Source organism: Nymphalis io, chromosome 8 (assembly GCF_905147045.1).
Source record: "Nymphalis io chromosome 8, ilAglIoxx1.1, whole genome shotgun sequence".
Classification (NCBI taxonomy): Eukaryota; Metazoa; Arthropoda; class Insecta; order Lepidoptera; family Nymphalidae; genus Nymphalis; species Nymphalis io.
This window is the reverse complement of record NC_065895.1, coordinates 12,970,751-12,986,217: the sequence shown is the minus strand read 5'-3', so window position 1 is coordinate 12,986,217 and position 15,467 is coordinate 12,970,751. Positions and strand designations below refer to the sequence as shown.

General features: G+C 46.9%; 1 protein-coding gene across 11 annotated transcripts in view; it reads left to right on the top strand.

The window, feature by feature from the left end:
• LOC126769939 (disintegrin and metalloproteinase domain-containing protein 23) overlaps positions 1-4,671 on the top strand; it is a 533,325-nt gene extending 528,654 nt beyond the window's left edge. For 9 of the 11 annotated variants that reach the window (XM_050488959.1, XM_050488967.1, XM_050488957.1 and 6 more), the window contains 2 exons: positions 3,334-3,618; positions 4,166-4,671. In XM_050488959.1, the coding sequence (XP_050344916.1) occupies positions 3,334-3,618; positions 4,166-4,343 (463 nt within the window). In that variant the 3' untranslated portion in view covers positions 4,344-4,671. The remainder of the gene's footprint in view (positions 1-3,333; positions 3,619-4,165) is intronic. The other 2 variants (XM_050488964.1, XM_050488966.1) reach the window with 2 other exon arrangements.
• The last annotated feature ends 10,796 nt before the right edge of the window (positions 4,672-15,467 follow it).

The following is a 15,467-nucleotide window of genomic DNA, read 5'->3' as shown; positions in this document are numbered from 1 at the left end:
TGGTTGATGGACCCTCCCTGAACCCGTACTGAGCCTCTGAAAGACCCAGCCCCACCTCGTTGAGGTGCTCAATAAGACGGGCAGCGAGGATCTTCTCGAAGAGCTTGCCCGTTTCATTCAACAGCACAATTGGCCTATATGCCGAAGGAGAATCGAGTGGACGCCCCTCCTTCGGCAACAGAATCAACTTTCCCTCCTTCCACTGCTTCGGAAACTACCCACTGGAAAGACATTCATCAAACAGTTCCCGAAGCCTCCCACCTAGATGTTCCAGGGCGTCACGCAGAACACGCCCTGGAACCCCGTCCGGACCCGGCGCTGTGGTTCTGGCCCTCAATCGATCGAGCCATCTCCATCTCTCGCTCCGTAACGTGTGGTGGAGCCGCACTGTCATCTGTTACAGAGCGAGGGGTCATACTCGGTGGGACGTGTTCGCCTGGTTGGGGAAATAATTCACCAACCAGTCGCAGGAGGAGATCCGGCGGCAACGTTTCCGTCGCAGGGGCGCCGTGTGTGCGGAACTTCCCTCGCACACCACGGTACGGACGTCCCCACGGGTCCCTATTCAGGCCCACCAGAAGCTCCTCCCTTGCTCTCTCCTTAGCTTGACTAATCACCTGCTGCAGCTCCTTTTTCAGCTGGCGATAAGTGGCACACAGCCGTCCCTCCAAGTCCGCGACGAGGCCGTTGTGCCTGCGACAGTGGACGTATGCCCTCCGCGCCCGGTTACATGTCGCTCGAAGCTCCGCTATTTCGGGCGACCACCAGTATACCTGGCGGCGTGGTAGCCTGCGCCGGGTCCTTGGCATGGCCGCATCACACACCTCCTTTAGAGCGCTGCGCATGCGGTCCACCAGCTTGTCGACACTGGCACCCTCCCTCCTTCCCGCGGAACCCCACCGCTGCACGATAGCAGCTTCCCTGACTGCTCACGCTCCAGTTCACGATCCAGCTGGCCAAGGTACCACCTGGGGAGCGTGGTTGGCACCCTCAAAGGTTCCGCTGGCCTGCAAGAGGTGGAGATCTCAAACCGGATGTATCTATGGTCCGACAGAGTCTCCACCTCCTCCTCCACTCTCCAATTTCTCACTCTGCGCGCCGCCAGGCCGCGGTTGGGGGAGAAGTACGTTCCTACTACTACGTACTCTCCCCATCCCACCACTACGTAGCCCGAGCCCCTCTCAATGAGTGAGAGGGAAGGACCCATACCGTTCCGAGTGAGGACTGCCACGGTGCCGTCCAAGTCCCCTACCCAGTGAGATAAGGGAGGGACGAAATAGGGCTCGCAGGCCACAGCCAGGTCAATTTGCCACTCCGCCATGGACTGCAGTAGCAGGTCTTGAGCCCCAGCGCAATGGTTGACGTTCGTCTGGAGGAAGCTGAGTTTGTCGCTCATGTTGACATGGGTGCTTCCTCTTCGGCCTGGCGCCGTCCGACGTTGGTAATGGTGTGAGTGCCTAATACCATCTTTCCTTTTGTGAAGGGAGGGTTACACTCTCCCGAGCCCATCACGTGCCCAGAGGGTCTTCCAGCGTCCGCACATACTGCACAGTGCAGCTTTCCAGTGCAGGTCGAAGACTTGTGGCCCTCGATACCACACCGGAAGCAAAGCCCACCTCGTTCCGCCTTGGATGGGCAGAGCATCTTTGTGTATCCAACGCCCATTCATTTGTAGCGCAGAAGGCGCTGTTCCAGGACGTACACTTTGGCTGAGCTCCACCCTACCAGAAGACGACCGGCGTCGGACAGCTTCTTCGCCACCGTAATGGGACAGGTGAAGCAGACCATACCCATATATCCGGGTCCACGCTGCAACGCTCCACACTTGACTGCCTCAGGCGTGCAGTCCTCTGCACGTGCGACTGCCGCAACCAGCTTCTCTGGGGTGACTGAGTCGTCGAGCCCCGTTACCTTCAAGTCAACTCTTTTTATGGGCCGGACAACGTTGGCCACCCCGTCAAGCACAGTACGAAGCTTCTCCGCAAGCTTCTCCGCCTGCTCCGACTGTGCTTTTGGTAATTCCAACACTCTAGCCCCTGTTGCCGAGCGATGGACCTTAAGTCCGCTACAGATCCCGAGGTCCTTAAGTCCGCTACAGATCCCGAGGTCCTGGAGCTTTATGCCCTGTTCGGCTCGCTCCAGGACCTGTGCGTATGTTACGCCCTTCTCTTCCGCCTCCGGTTGCAGCGTGACAATAACTGCAGCGGTTCGAGGGGCGGTCAGCTTTGGCTTAGCCGCTTGTGTCTTTGTCACCGCTGAGATAACTGGAGCGGAGATTTTGGCTGGCGGGGAAGCTTTCTTCCCCTTCTTTCCTCTCTTGACCACGGTAGACCAAGACGTCTCTTGGGCCTCCCGTGGTTGAAACTCTGGCGCGGTTGGGATATTCGATGGACCAGCTATCGGTGTTGCCGGTGCGACTGAGGCAGCTGGCTTGGATGGAGCGGACGGATGAACGCGCTTGGGTACGGCTGCAGCATTTTTCGGTGGGACCGGGCGGGTGGCTGCACATACGTAGGTGCAGTTTCCTGCATCGCATCCCGCCTTATGTCCGCGGCTAGCGGGGGACGGTATATCTTCGCAGGAAGGAGCCGCTCCTCAATTCCCGCCAACTTGGCGTTTATCATTACGCCGACTGACGAGACAATTGAGGCCCTGAATTCTTCCAAATCCTTCAAATCTTGCAAGGGGCTAGTGCCCGACCCGTTCGCCGCTGCTACCGAGGTACGCATCTCGGTGAACTCGCGGCGATGCGCCTTAAGCTCGGTCTTTAGGTCGTCAATTTCCTTGCGGAGGCTCCCTGGCTTTGGCGGCTTTCGCCTTAAGCTCAGCTTTAGCCCGAGTTAGGACAGTTCCGCGTCCCTTCGACAAAAAAAATCAACTCAAATCAACAATTTGTCTATAACAGACTTATACCTAAAACAAAAATAAAAATAGGTCTATAAAGACCTATACCAAACAACGAAACCAATTCTTAAACAAAACAAAAGTCCATATTCAAGTCAAAATTCAATAATATGACGCATCAGAAAATCAGAAACCAATAAACAAAGCCAAAGTGGGTAGTCGTGAAACATTCGGAAAGCGTAGATAAGAAGCGTATGCACACAACCTCACTCGACGACGGCCGAACCGTCAATAAAATTATCGTGAAAATAAATGTGTATACCACACATTTATTTTCACGATAATCGGGGTTTGAACCATCAACTTCTCGGATATAGTACCAGAGCCGTTACCAATGCGCCAAACGTTAGCTTAAACGAAACCCCTATCCCAATTCTTTTGCGTCATATTATTTTGTTTTTTTAATCATAGTTCGTTATAAATCCACAGTCGCTGTCGCGGCCGCATCGGCGCCGGCGAGGAGGAGTCCCGCTTCGGCTACCCGCGGTTCCGCGGCAGCGCGCGTCACCACCCCACCATGTTCGCGGCGCCCGTGGCCGCGTCACCCGCGCTGCTGGCGCACGCGGCGCACGGCGCGCACGCGGCGCACGCGGCGCACAGCGCGCACGCGGGGCACGTCGGCGCGCACGGGACGCACCGGGGCCCGCCGGACGACGACGCGCTCTACGAGACCGCGGACACGGAGAGGTTACGCGACGCACCGGACAGCGAGAGGTGAGAACTTTATGCAGAAGGGCTAGATTTGTATGATAGTTTAAGTTAACACTAACAAATTGACACTTATATAACCGAGTTAAACTTTTAACAGCAAATTATAATAAAACAATTGTATATATGCAACTCCAACAGCCGGAGACAGGAGAAATGCACAAATATTTACCGACACGTTATAAGTAAAATAATGTTTCTATTTTTATATATACTTTCCATATTTATTTGCAGCAACATCACACTTAACAACACTCATGAAAACGTCACGGGCGGGCTCCAAGGGTCTAACTCGAAGGATATAATCCTCATTACTTTCTAATTGGCAGTAAACTGACCGTTACATAAATTCAATATTCGAACGCTTGGAATTATTTTAGTAATTACAATGTTGGTATAAATCTGGCATAACTATTTAAAATTCAAAATCCACCAAAGTACCGGCTGGTGGGCTCCGGCCCTGTGGCGAGCGCGCCGGTCGGGCGGACAGACTCGGGAGCCCGCCGCAGCGACGCGCCTAGACTCTCCGTTCCTCTTCTCTATCATTTTCTAGTGATGAATTTATTCAAGCTCAACAACAGTTAGCCCGGTGGGCGAGTGAAGAGGCGGTGCCGGTGGAGCGCGACTACTTCCCCTCGCCGACCTCCCCGTCCCACCAGCTCGGCTCTCCGCGCTCTCCGGCCAGCTCCGGCAGCGAGCGCCCGGCCGCCTTCCCCGAGTACACGCACTGACCCCCCGCCCGCCACCACTAGCCCTAGGACGCGCGTAGTGGACATGTGAATACGTAATCGTTAGACGTCAAATGTAAATAATGAAACTAATTGCACAGACTTTAACGATGTGACTGAAAAATTTAGATAATTTAAGCGTTATAACGTCGATCAGATGCCGCGCCGCCGCCGGGCCGCGTTGTTTTAAATATTTATATTCGTTTTAAATCGATACGCTTTATATACTCTTATCTCGGTTCCGGCCCGGCGGCCGGCCGGCCGCGCGTCGGGATTGAGTCGGGCGAGCGTCGGGACACGCGGCGGGACGCGCACCGGGACGCGCGGCGGGACGCGCACCGGGACGCGCGCAGGGACACGCGGCGGGACGCGCGGCGGGACGCGCACCGGAACGCGCGGCGGGACGCGCGAGCGCCGTCGCGGGTCGCTCGCACTTGGACGCGACCGCCGAGTGGCTTACACTTAGATAGGCGTTTAACAAATTCTGGTGACGTAGTATCCGTCGAAGCTTTAATCGAGCCGGCTCGACACCGTTCGCGAGCGAGCTCGAGACGTGCGATCTGTGTCGTGTTTCGTCACCGTGTGTCCGGAGGCCGGTAGGAAGGCGGGCGTCGCAACCGTCCCCGGAGAGTAAACGATCTCATCGCACCGAATCACCTCTCCGAAACGCCCAACTTCACAGACACACGTTCGGTTAGTTGACACTACGACGACACCAAACTGCGAGTGCGACACAGCGGTTTCTTATGCGAGTTTCGTTGGAGAACTTATATACGACGTTACGCTCGGAGATCTCGAACCGTAATCTAATAATGTTTTTGTATTTAGATACATAAAATACTCATATTCTAAAATAGTTATCTACATTGATGTGAATATAAGTTATTTCGAATCAAAAATATATATATAAATACATACATATATATTATATATACATATATATATAAATATATGGTATGTATGATTATCGAAACGAATTTACGCTGATGTGAAAGACGTATGTTGAAAGGGGACACTGCTTTCGATGGGATGTGATGCGTCGACTTAGAACGATATAGCTTAGACCTTAGATATAATATTGATATAAAACGTGTAAGTACCTATGTTATCGGTTGAATCCATTCGTGGAGGGTGTAACCATAGTTAGCGAAAAAAATTACGTCATCATACGATTACCGAGCATCATATTTCATCGAGATGGTATCCTTATATGTTACAGTTTTCGTTTATTTTATTATGACAATTTAGAAAGTTATCGTTTCATTCGGGTTTACGCTAGGCTAGGTGGCGCCGCCACGATTATAGGTACTAGTAACTTAAAGTTATATAATATTAACTAGAAAAAAATACTTCATCTAGCCCACGTTGATCGACATAGGCACAGCGAGCTCTACGAACCACTAATTAAAAAAACAAACATCAGTCACACCGGTGACAAGCCGTCTTTAATCTGTGGCCAAGTTCGTTGACCCGCGTTATTACTCTTATCGATTAAAAAGCGCAACTACGCCAATGTCGATCGCCATTGCACAAGTTGCGGCCCTACGACCGCGATCATGATAATTAATCTCTTAGATAAACGTTATAATATATTAAATAAGATAAACTAGGTAACTAATTACGCGTACAGGGTAGTCTCGTTACTTATGCTCTGTACTGGGTGCGACACTCGTGACCGGTGCGGAGGCGACCGCCACAGACTAAAAATATTGAATGATATAACCAGTAGACTGTATCTGTAAAATGTATGTATCAATTTGTAGTAATAACAATGTTGAATATTAGTATAGGGTATAGAGTAAGTACGTTTAATGATTTTATCGCACACTAAACCAGCATCGCTTCATAAATAACGTAGAAAAATCGTTGTAAATAGTGTCTCTATACATCAGCACACCTGATTATATAAAATAGATCACAATAGGCACATTTATGACTCGAGATTTTTCTTAAGAAAAATATTTTACTGCCATTTCTTAGTCTATTAAAGATTATACCGAATCTAGTATTTAAGTATGTTTCCTTTGCATTTGCTTTAAAATGCAAATTGTACGATCGTGGCGAATATAAGGATATATGTGTAACGTTTTCTGATATTGTTGAAATGTGTGGTCGTGGCCCGAGTGTCCTTCGCACCGTGCCAAGCGTTTCGTTATCTCGCAGACGCTGCGTGAACGTCGAGTCGATTGAGGAATTAACGAAGAAAAGAGATATCGACAGCTTCATAATTCTCTTTTTTATGAAGCTAATGTGAATTATCGGTGCATGTTGTGTATGTATAATGTACGCATTAGTGGACCGCGGTCTCGTTCGCGCAAGCGAGTGTCAATCCCAGGAGGCGTCGCATCCGCGCGCGTTTTATATCCAAACATACATGCGCGGGAAAGCATAGCATAGTCCTCTAATGATCAGTATGGCAATAATTGACTATAAATTGTCATACAATACGAGAACCAAATCTTAAGGAAACAAAACCATTGTAATTTTTCCTTTTTTTATCGTTATATTTTTAATAAAATTTCAATTATTAGTCGTAAAATCGTAATTTAAAAATAAGAGTGATTTTCCCGCGCATTCGTGTAACGCGCAGGCCTAATTCGTCAATTGACGGCGCCATACACGGTCATTGCTCACGGTAGTGCTCTGGTGTTTTGCAAATTTCATCATTTTTTATCTATGATTCGTTCATAAGTTTTCTTTTTACCTGTGCTTATAGAAGTGCCAAATAAATTGTTTTATGTAAATATTTTAGACAGTAAAGCAATTATTAGATTGTATAATGTTACTTAAATTTCACTGTAAAGATTTGATTTCATAAAATCATAATAGATATGTTTTACTAAACCTTAAAAAAAATTGTTGTAAAAGTTTTGAATTAATTTTTTGTATTTTATAACATAGTTTAATAATAATAATTTATTATTACATTGTAAAAAATGTAAACATAGACAATTTTATATCACCGAAGTTCCTATTTTAAGCAACACCAAGTTTTCATTACATTTTATTATCTGTATAACTTGTAGATATTTTATTTGTTATTAATAAAGTTTGTTATAATTCTGTTTAAGAAAATTGTAGAATTGTTTTTATCTGTTGGCACAGTGATAACTAAGTTAGACTTTGCCGCTATTAAAGGGTTCAATTAAAATTTATAACAAAGATTTACTTCTGTGTTCTGTGCTTTTAGATCCCCAACATAAGCGGCACATGATTGTCAGACTTTTGTTATTTTTTTAGATAAAGAATGGCGATTATTTGTAAGCACTATCACTACCGAAATACTGTTTGTATTGTTAATTTAAGTGATATTATGTGAAAATAAAAGACGAATTTTAGCGGAAAAAAACGTTAAGGCGTTGTAATTTTCAGTTTGGTTTAGTCCTTGTAAATATATTTGCTATATAATTTACTAAATGAATGTAACATATTATTAATGAAAGAAAATAGATGAACACAATTTTCTCAGCCGTTTTATTGATACCCTTCCTAGAAATAAAGAAGAACATTTATCGAAAATTTAATTAAAAATGTGACACAAACCATGGTGAATTTTGTTAATCAAAAAATATATAGATGTTTCGGAATTTGACTATTAATAATAATTACTTTGTAAACGAATGATCTCAACAATTATTTCACAAAGTAGATGTTTGTCTCGCCGACTGTCTACACAGGTGTAAACTTCGGTGCTTCAAAACAACCTCAGTTATATCAACAAAATTATTAATAAAAATGTACATATCAAAAACTTATATAAATTTAATTGCACTTAGTGTACGTAATATATTACGTTAGTTGGTAATTCTAATGTTTTAATAATATTTTTTTTTAATATATTTTTATCAATTCCCTTTAACATACGATGTTCACAATGGTTAACATTTCTTTCAATGCCAATGTCTATGGGCGTTGGGGACCAATTACCATCACGTGGCTCGTCGTTCGCCTACCTATTCTATAACCTTTTGAGAGCTGCGTGAGCTAAAGGTTAAAATTACAAAACAATCATGTATGACGGAATTGTTCCTCTTAAAAAGTTCTAAATAAAGTCCGCGATGGCATATTATGTCTATCTTTTATGGTTGACTCACTAAAACCTTTTGTATGGTAATCAAATGTCTTATAAAATAATGCATTATTTGCAGTCATTTTTATAAACATGGCATTAATTCTTATTAAAGATATCGAGATAAGATTACAGACAGTTTTTAGTACTTTTTATAGTTTTAACATAATTCAACAAGTACCTACCTAGTTAAGTAGGTTGTTTGAAAATACTCATACTTAAGTATTTATTTTCGGCTTATAAGTAACTTTGCAAGTTAAAGTTTAGGTATTTCGTTTCGTCAACGCATATATTTTTTTCTCATTGTTTTGTTAAATTTATACTTAGTCGGTTAGTTGATAATAAGTACTTATTTTTTAAATACACAGATTTAGCTTACAGATTTAAAAGGATTTTAAATTTGCTGTCAAGGTATCGTTTGTAGTTACAATAAATAAAGCACAGGGAAAGACATTCAAGTATGTCTTTTTTTTTTTTGCCGGGAGGGCAAATGACTCTACTCCACCTGATGGTAAGTGGTAGTAGAGTCCAAACACAACGACGGCCAGTACAGACGGGAAAAACGTTCTGCACTAGCCGCCTTCGCCTTGCCGGCCCGCAAGATGCCTCTTCACGCCTTGTTTGAAGGAACCCGGGTTGTAAGAGGCCCCTCCTCTTGAGCAACACGTGAGCTGGTAAGGAATTCCATTTTTTGGAAGTGCGACAAAGAAAGGAGTTGCCAAATTTCTTTGTTCGCGATGGAATTGATGTCACAGTTAGGCGGTGACATCGAGAACTAGCTCGCGTGGACTTAAGAAGGAAGGGGGAAGCAGGAATTAGAGAGAATAATTCCTCAGACCACTCGCCGTGATACAGTCGATAGAAAGCGCTCAGTGCTGCTATCTCACGACGCAATTGTAAAGGTTCAAGGGTGTTTGAGACCTTTACGTCGCCAATAATGCGTACGGCACGTCGCTGCAACCGGTCCAAGGCCTCAAGTAGGTACTTAGCGGAGCCATCCCAAAGGTGCGAGCAATGTTCCACGCAAGACCGTACCTGTGTTTTGTACAGCAGGCACAGTTGTTGTGGCGTGAAAAAACGCCGCACCTTGTTCAGATCTCCGAGTTTCCGTGAAGCTGTTTTCATAACAGCCTCAATGTAATCCCTTGGACTAAGGTGGCAGCGAACGTCAATCCCCAGCATGGCGATTTTGCTTTGCATCACCAGCGGAGTACCACAGAGGGAGGGAAGAGGGGAAAATGTTGACTTTTTCGCCGTGAGAGCGCATACCTGTGTTTTCTTGGCATTAAACTCAACAAGATTATCAGAGCCCCATTTGGCGATGAGCTCTAACGTCCTATCGAGTTCAATGACAAGATCCTTCCGCCTCTCCTCAATTTCAGCTCGCCCAGCCACTGCGCGTCCGTGGTATCCACCATGCACTGTACTATCGTCTGCATAGTAATGTATGTTCCCAAGAGAGAGCATATCATTGATATGCAGAAGAAAGAGTGTGGGAGATAGCACAGATCCCTTTTTTTCTATTTTTTCCCGCTGGAAAAACGCATTTACGCGTTTCCCCCACTTGAAGTGGAGGGGTATGTGGGGCTCGCCGCCGCTGAAGGCGCCAGAATACCCACCAAAAAACCAGCGATACCCACACCGTCTTTTTGGGGGACGCCACGGGATCGCTTGCGCATACTACCATGACATCCCGACGGTAGGCCCGCCTCTGCAGGCCTCCAGATTCTAAGGGGTTACAGAAACCCTCTAGCCCCGGCGACATTTACGGTGGGAGGAGAAGGTTTGCATAGCGCCGACGTCTTCTCCCCGGTCTTCTTCGGCAAAGCGGGTCAGCGGAAGCACTGTTCTCACGCTCCCGCTCCGCGGCCTCCTTCTGCGACATGACGTTTTCGCAGAAAGAGACCATCTCCTTCCAGCCCCTCTCGCTACCGATCATGGCGTTTATCACGCTCAGCAGCGAGAGGTCTCCGCCTACAATGGCCACCAGGTAATGGCGCTGAGGCCCCCATGCAGCACACTCAATCAGGGTGTGACGCGCCGTGTCCGAAGGCGCGCCGCACTTGTGGCAAAAGGGAGTGACCTCCCGCCTCGCTATCCGGTGCAGATACCTACCGAAGCAACCGTGCCCGGTAAGTACCTGCGTCAGCCTGAATGTGAGTGTGCCGTGACTCCGTTCAACCCAGCGACTCAAGTGGGGACGGACCGCCTCCACTGTCGCCAGGCCTGCCGAGGGGGACCCCAGGTCCTCCTCCCACCTGCGAATCAAGGCTCGCTGGGCTAGAGCCCTGACTCGCTCCACCTCCGCCAATCCTGGACGGTCGCCACTCGACCTCGCTTCCACCCGGAACCGGTACACTTCCGCAAGCACCTCTGCCTGGAGTTCCCAAGGCGGATCGCTCCCGAGAAGTGTCGCTGCCGTCCATGACACTGTACGGTAACCACGTATCGCTCTCACCGCTATGATTCTCTGTGGTCTCCGAAGAAGAGCCTTGTTACGAGCAGTGAGAACGTCCACCCAGATAGGTGCACCGTACAGCGCCATGGAGCGCACCACACCAGCGTTTAATCGCCGACAAGGTGTTTCCGGCCCTCCTACGTTGGGTAGAAGGCGGCCCAAGGTGGCAGCGGCGTTGATGAGCTTCGGGCTGAGTTGGACAAAATGCTGCCCGAAGCTCCATCTTCCATCCAGAATCAGGCCCAGATACCTCATCTGGGCCTGCACCTTAATCACCGTTCCCTGGACGGTGATAGACGCTCCTCGAGGGGGACCTCGACGTGGACCGTGGAATAGGAGGGCCTCCGTTTTTGTTACAGAGACCCTCAAGCCCAGCATCCTGATTCGATCCATCGTGAGCGACACTCCGACCTCAGCCAGGCGGGCTGCCTCCTGAAAAGTACGTCCCGTCGCCGTGATGAGGGTGTCGTCCGCGTAGCACAGCACCCCCATCCCGGGAAGGACGGGTGCCCGCAGGAGCCAGCCAAAGCCAACGTTCCACAGGATTGGGCCGAGAACCGACCCCTGTGGAACGCCGCAGCCTACTCGACGCCGGACAAGTCGCCCATCGCCCCCCTCCCAGAGGACCACCCGATCCTGGAGGTATGCCCCCAACAGCCTTCTGAGATAGGAAGGCACCCCGTGATATCGAAGCACCTCCCTTATTGTCCCGAAAGGAAGACTATTGAAGGCGTTCGCCACGTCCAGCGATACCGCCAGGACCACGTCCCCTCGGGCCACCGCCTCCATGGTCCGGGTCTTCAGGGTGTTCAGGGCGTCGATAGTTGATCGACCCGCCCTGAACCCGAACTGAGCCTCTGAAAGACCTGGTCCCACCTCCTCGAGGTGCTGAACAAGACGGGCAGCGATAATCTTCTCGAAGAGTTTGCCCGTCTCATTCAGCAGCACAATTGGCCTGTATGCCGAGGAAGAGCTTAGTGGGCGCCCCTCCTTCGGCGACAGGACCAACTTTCCTTCCTTCCACAGCTTCGCAAACTGCCCACTAGAAAGATACTCGTCGAACAGTTCCCGAAGCCTCCCTCCTAGATGTTCCAGGGCGTCACGCAGAACACGCCCTGGAACCCCGTCCGGACCCGGCGCTGTTCTGGCCCTCAGTCGATCAAGGGCCATCTCAATCTCTTGATCCATGATATTTGGTGGAGCCATATTGTCATCTGTCATGGAGCGAGGGGCCATACTTGGTGGGACGTGCTCGCCTGGGTTAGGAAATAATTCCCCAACCAGGCGCAGGAGGAGATCCGGCGGTAGCGTTTCCGTAACAGGAGCACCGTGTGTACGGAACTTCCCTCGCACACCACGATACGGCCGCCCCCACGGGTCCCTGTTCAGGCCCACCAGAAGCTCCTCCCTCGCTCTCTGCTTGGCACAACTTATTGCCTGCTGCAGCTCCTTTTTCAACTGGCGATAAGCGGCCCACAGCCGTCCCTCCAAGTCCGTGTCGAGGCCATTGCGCCTGCGACAACAGACGTATGCCCTACGCGCCCGGTTACATGTCGCCCGCAGCTCTGCTATTTCGAGCGACCACCAGTACACCTGACGGCGCGGTACCCTCTGCCGCGTCCTCGGCATGGCCGCATCGCACACCTCCTTTAGAGCACTGCGCATGCTGCCCGCCATCTCCATCCCGCGTAAACCCACCGCTGCACGATGGCAGCCTCCTTGATCAGCTCACGATTTAGCTGGCCAAGAGACCACTTCGGAAGCGTGGTTGGCACCCTCAGTGATCCCGCTGGCCTGCAGGAGTTGGAGATCTCAAATCGGATGTATCTATGGTCCGACAGAGTCTCCACCTCCTCCTCTACCCTCCAGTTCCTTACTCTGCGTGCTGCGACAGGAGTGGCGAACGATAGGTCCACCACAGACCCCCCCTGCTGCCGCACGCAGGTGTGCACCTGCCCCCTGTTAAGTAGAGATAGGCTGGAGAGTAGGGCCCACACCTGGACGGCCCTCCCTCGCGGATTCGTGACAGGGTTTCCCCAGGCACGAGATTTTGCGTTAAAGTCGCCGAGAACCATTGTCGGTTTCGGCGACTGCCAGGACACCGCAGCTCTGACAGAGCCAAGAAAGATTTCGAACTCCGCCAGGCCCCGGTTAGGGGAGAAGTACGTTCCCACAACTATGTACTCTCCCCACCCCACCACTACGTAGTCCGAGCCCCTCTCAATGAGTGAGAGGGGGGGACCCGTTCCGCTCCGAGTGAGGATCGCCACGGTGCCATCCAAATCACCTACCCAGTGAGGTAGGGAAGGGATGAAATAGGGCTCGCAGGCCACAGCCAGGTCAATTTGCCACTCCGCCATTGACTGCAGTAGCAGATCCTGAGCCCTGGCGCAGTGGTTGACATTCGTCTGGAGGAAGCTAAGCTTGTCTTTCATGATGACATGGCAGCTTCCTCCTCAGCTTGGCGCCGTCCGACGTTATCAGTGGTCTGGGTGCCTAAGACTATTTTTCCTTTTGTGATCGGTGGGTTACACTCCCCTGACCCCATTACGTGCCCGAAAGGCCTACCGGCATCTGTGCATACAGCGCAGCACAACTTTCCGGCGCAGGTATCTGCCTTGTGGCCTTCGACACCACACCGGTAACAAAGTCCCCCTCGTTCCGCCTTAGATGGGCAGAGCGCCTTAGTGTGACCAAGGCTCATGCATATGAAGCAGCGCAAAGGGCGCTGCTCCAGCACGCACACCTTGGCCGAGCTCCACCTCTTGCCGCTTTTTATAATCGTTACCCATTCTTAAAAAGGAGACTTTTTTATTTGAAATTTCAAAAGGAAATTAAAAAGAACCTATAACCTATAAGAAGAAGAAGAATCAAGAAAACACAAGTCTAATCTTTAGAACTCATTAGTTACCTACATACACGTAAATAACTGTGAGTAATAATAATATTATGCATTTTTTTCTTAAATGAGGATGCAAATTTTGGTCCCACCCTCCAATAGCTACATACATCGTTGTATAAGTATTATTGAGCTGATTATTGGAGGTTGGGATATGAGTTCATACAAATCCTGGCATCATCTTTTAAAGGGCTAAATTTTTTTGTCCGTTGCGCCATATTTTAAAATCTTTTAGCTAATTTGTCACTATTTTTTATTAAATCAAGCTTATCTTCCAACATTGGTGATGCAATCACAAAAATATTTAAAACGATTAATTTTGTAATAAAGAAATACGTATAACTTACACATATTCAATATTTTTATTAATGACATTACCCAAATCATTTCTAATTGCAATATTTTACTCTATGCGGATGACTTGAAAATTTTTAAAACTATAAACTCGACTCAAGACTGTGTATCACTTCAATCTGACCTTAATAACTTAAGCAACTATTGCGTTAAAAATCTCTTATATCTAAATATAAAAAAATGTAACATAATAACGTTCACAAGGAAAAAGAAACCTATAGTATATAATTACTCACTGGATACATTATTAGTAGGATACATTATTAGCCAGAATATCAGAGGTTAGAGATCTGGGTGTATTTTTAGACCACAAGTTATCGTTTACTTGTCATATCGAGTATATTACTTCTAAGGCTTATCGTATGCTTGGGTTCATCTTAAGATTGAGTAAAGAATTTACACATTGCTCCACCCTTATTCTTTTATTCAACGCATATGTTAGGTCCATACTTGAATATTGTTCCACAGTTTGGAATCCCAATTATAACATCTACGTAGATAAAATAGAAAGATTACAAAATAAGTTCTTAAAAAATTTGCGATTTAGAGCTGGTTTATCTGATAACAAAGATATCTCTAGAATAGTCCCATTAACTGTGCGTAGACAATTAGATACCAAATATATTTGTATAAAATAATTAATAACATGGTTGATTCTAAATATCTTCTAAGTAACATATTATTTAAATGTCCTCGTCTTAGTGCTAGAAATAATTCTTTGTTCTTTGTACCCTCATGTAAAAATAAATTTACAAAGAACGTGTTTTTGTACCGTTCTTGCCTAAATTATAATAATAACCTCCAAAACTTAGATATTTTTTGCCCAAAAATTGGTGTTTATAAAAGAGCAGTTCGTGATATCTTGAAATGCTAATTGTTTTTAACTCTTTTACCTAAAGTGATAATGTATTTGCAGTTTTTTTTTTGTTTTACTTTCAATTTTAATTTAATTTAATTCAATTTTTTTTTTTTTGTGTATTAGCTTTAAGTGGAAACTTGATTGATTTGTGATTTTTGTTATTTTTGTTTTATATTACAGTGTTTTTAAAATTGTTTGTTTCCCAAATGAATAAATAAATAAATAAATATGTATGTATTTGTTTTCTCTATATTGACTCACTTGCTTAAACAAATAATATTACTACATGTATAAAATTAATATTATATCACCATAAAAGAGTAATAAATATTTCAAAACCATGTAGCTTTTTATTTACTTATATTACAATGAAAAAAAATTAACGACGACTCTATTTTATTTGGCTATCAATAACAATAAATTTCATATAAAAATCGTAGGTGTTTGATAAGAAATAGTTCGGTGCAGGATTCATAATTAATATTATT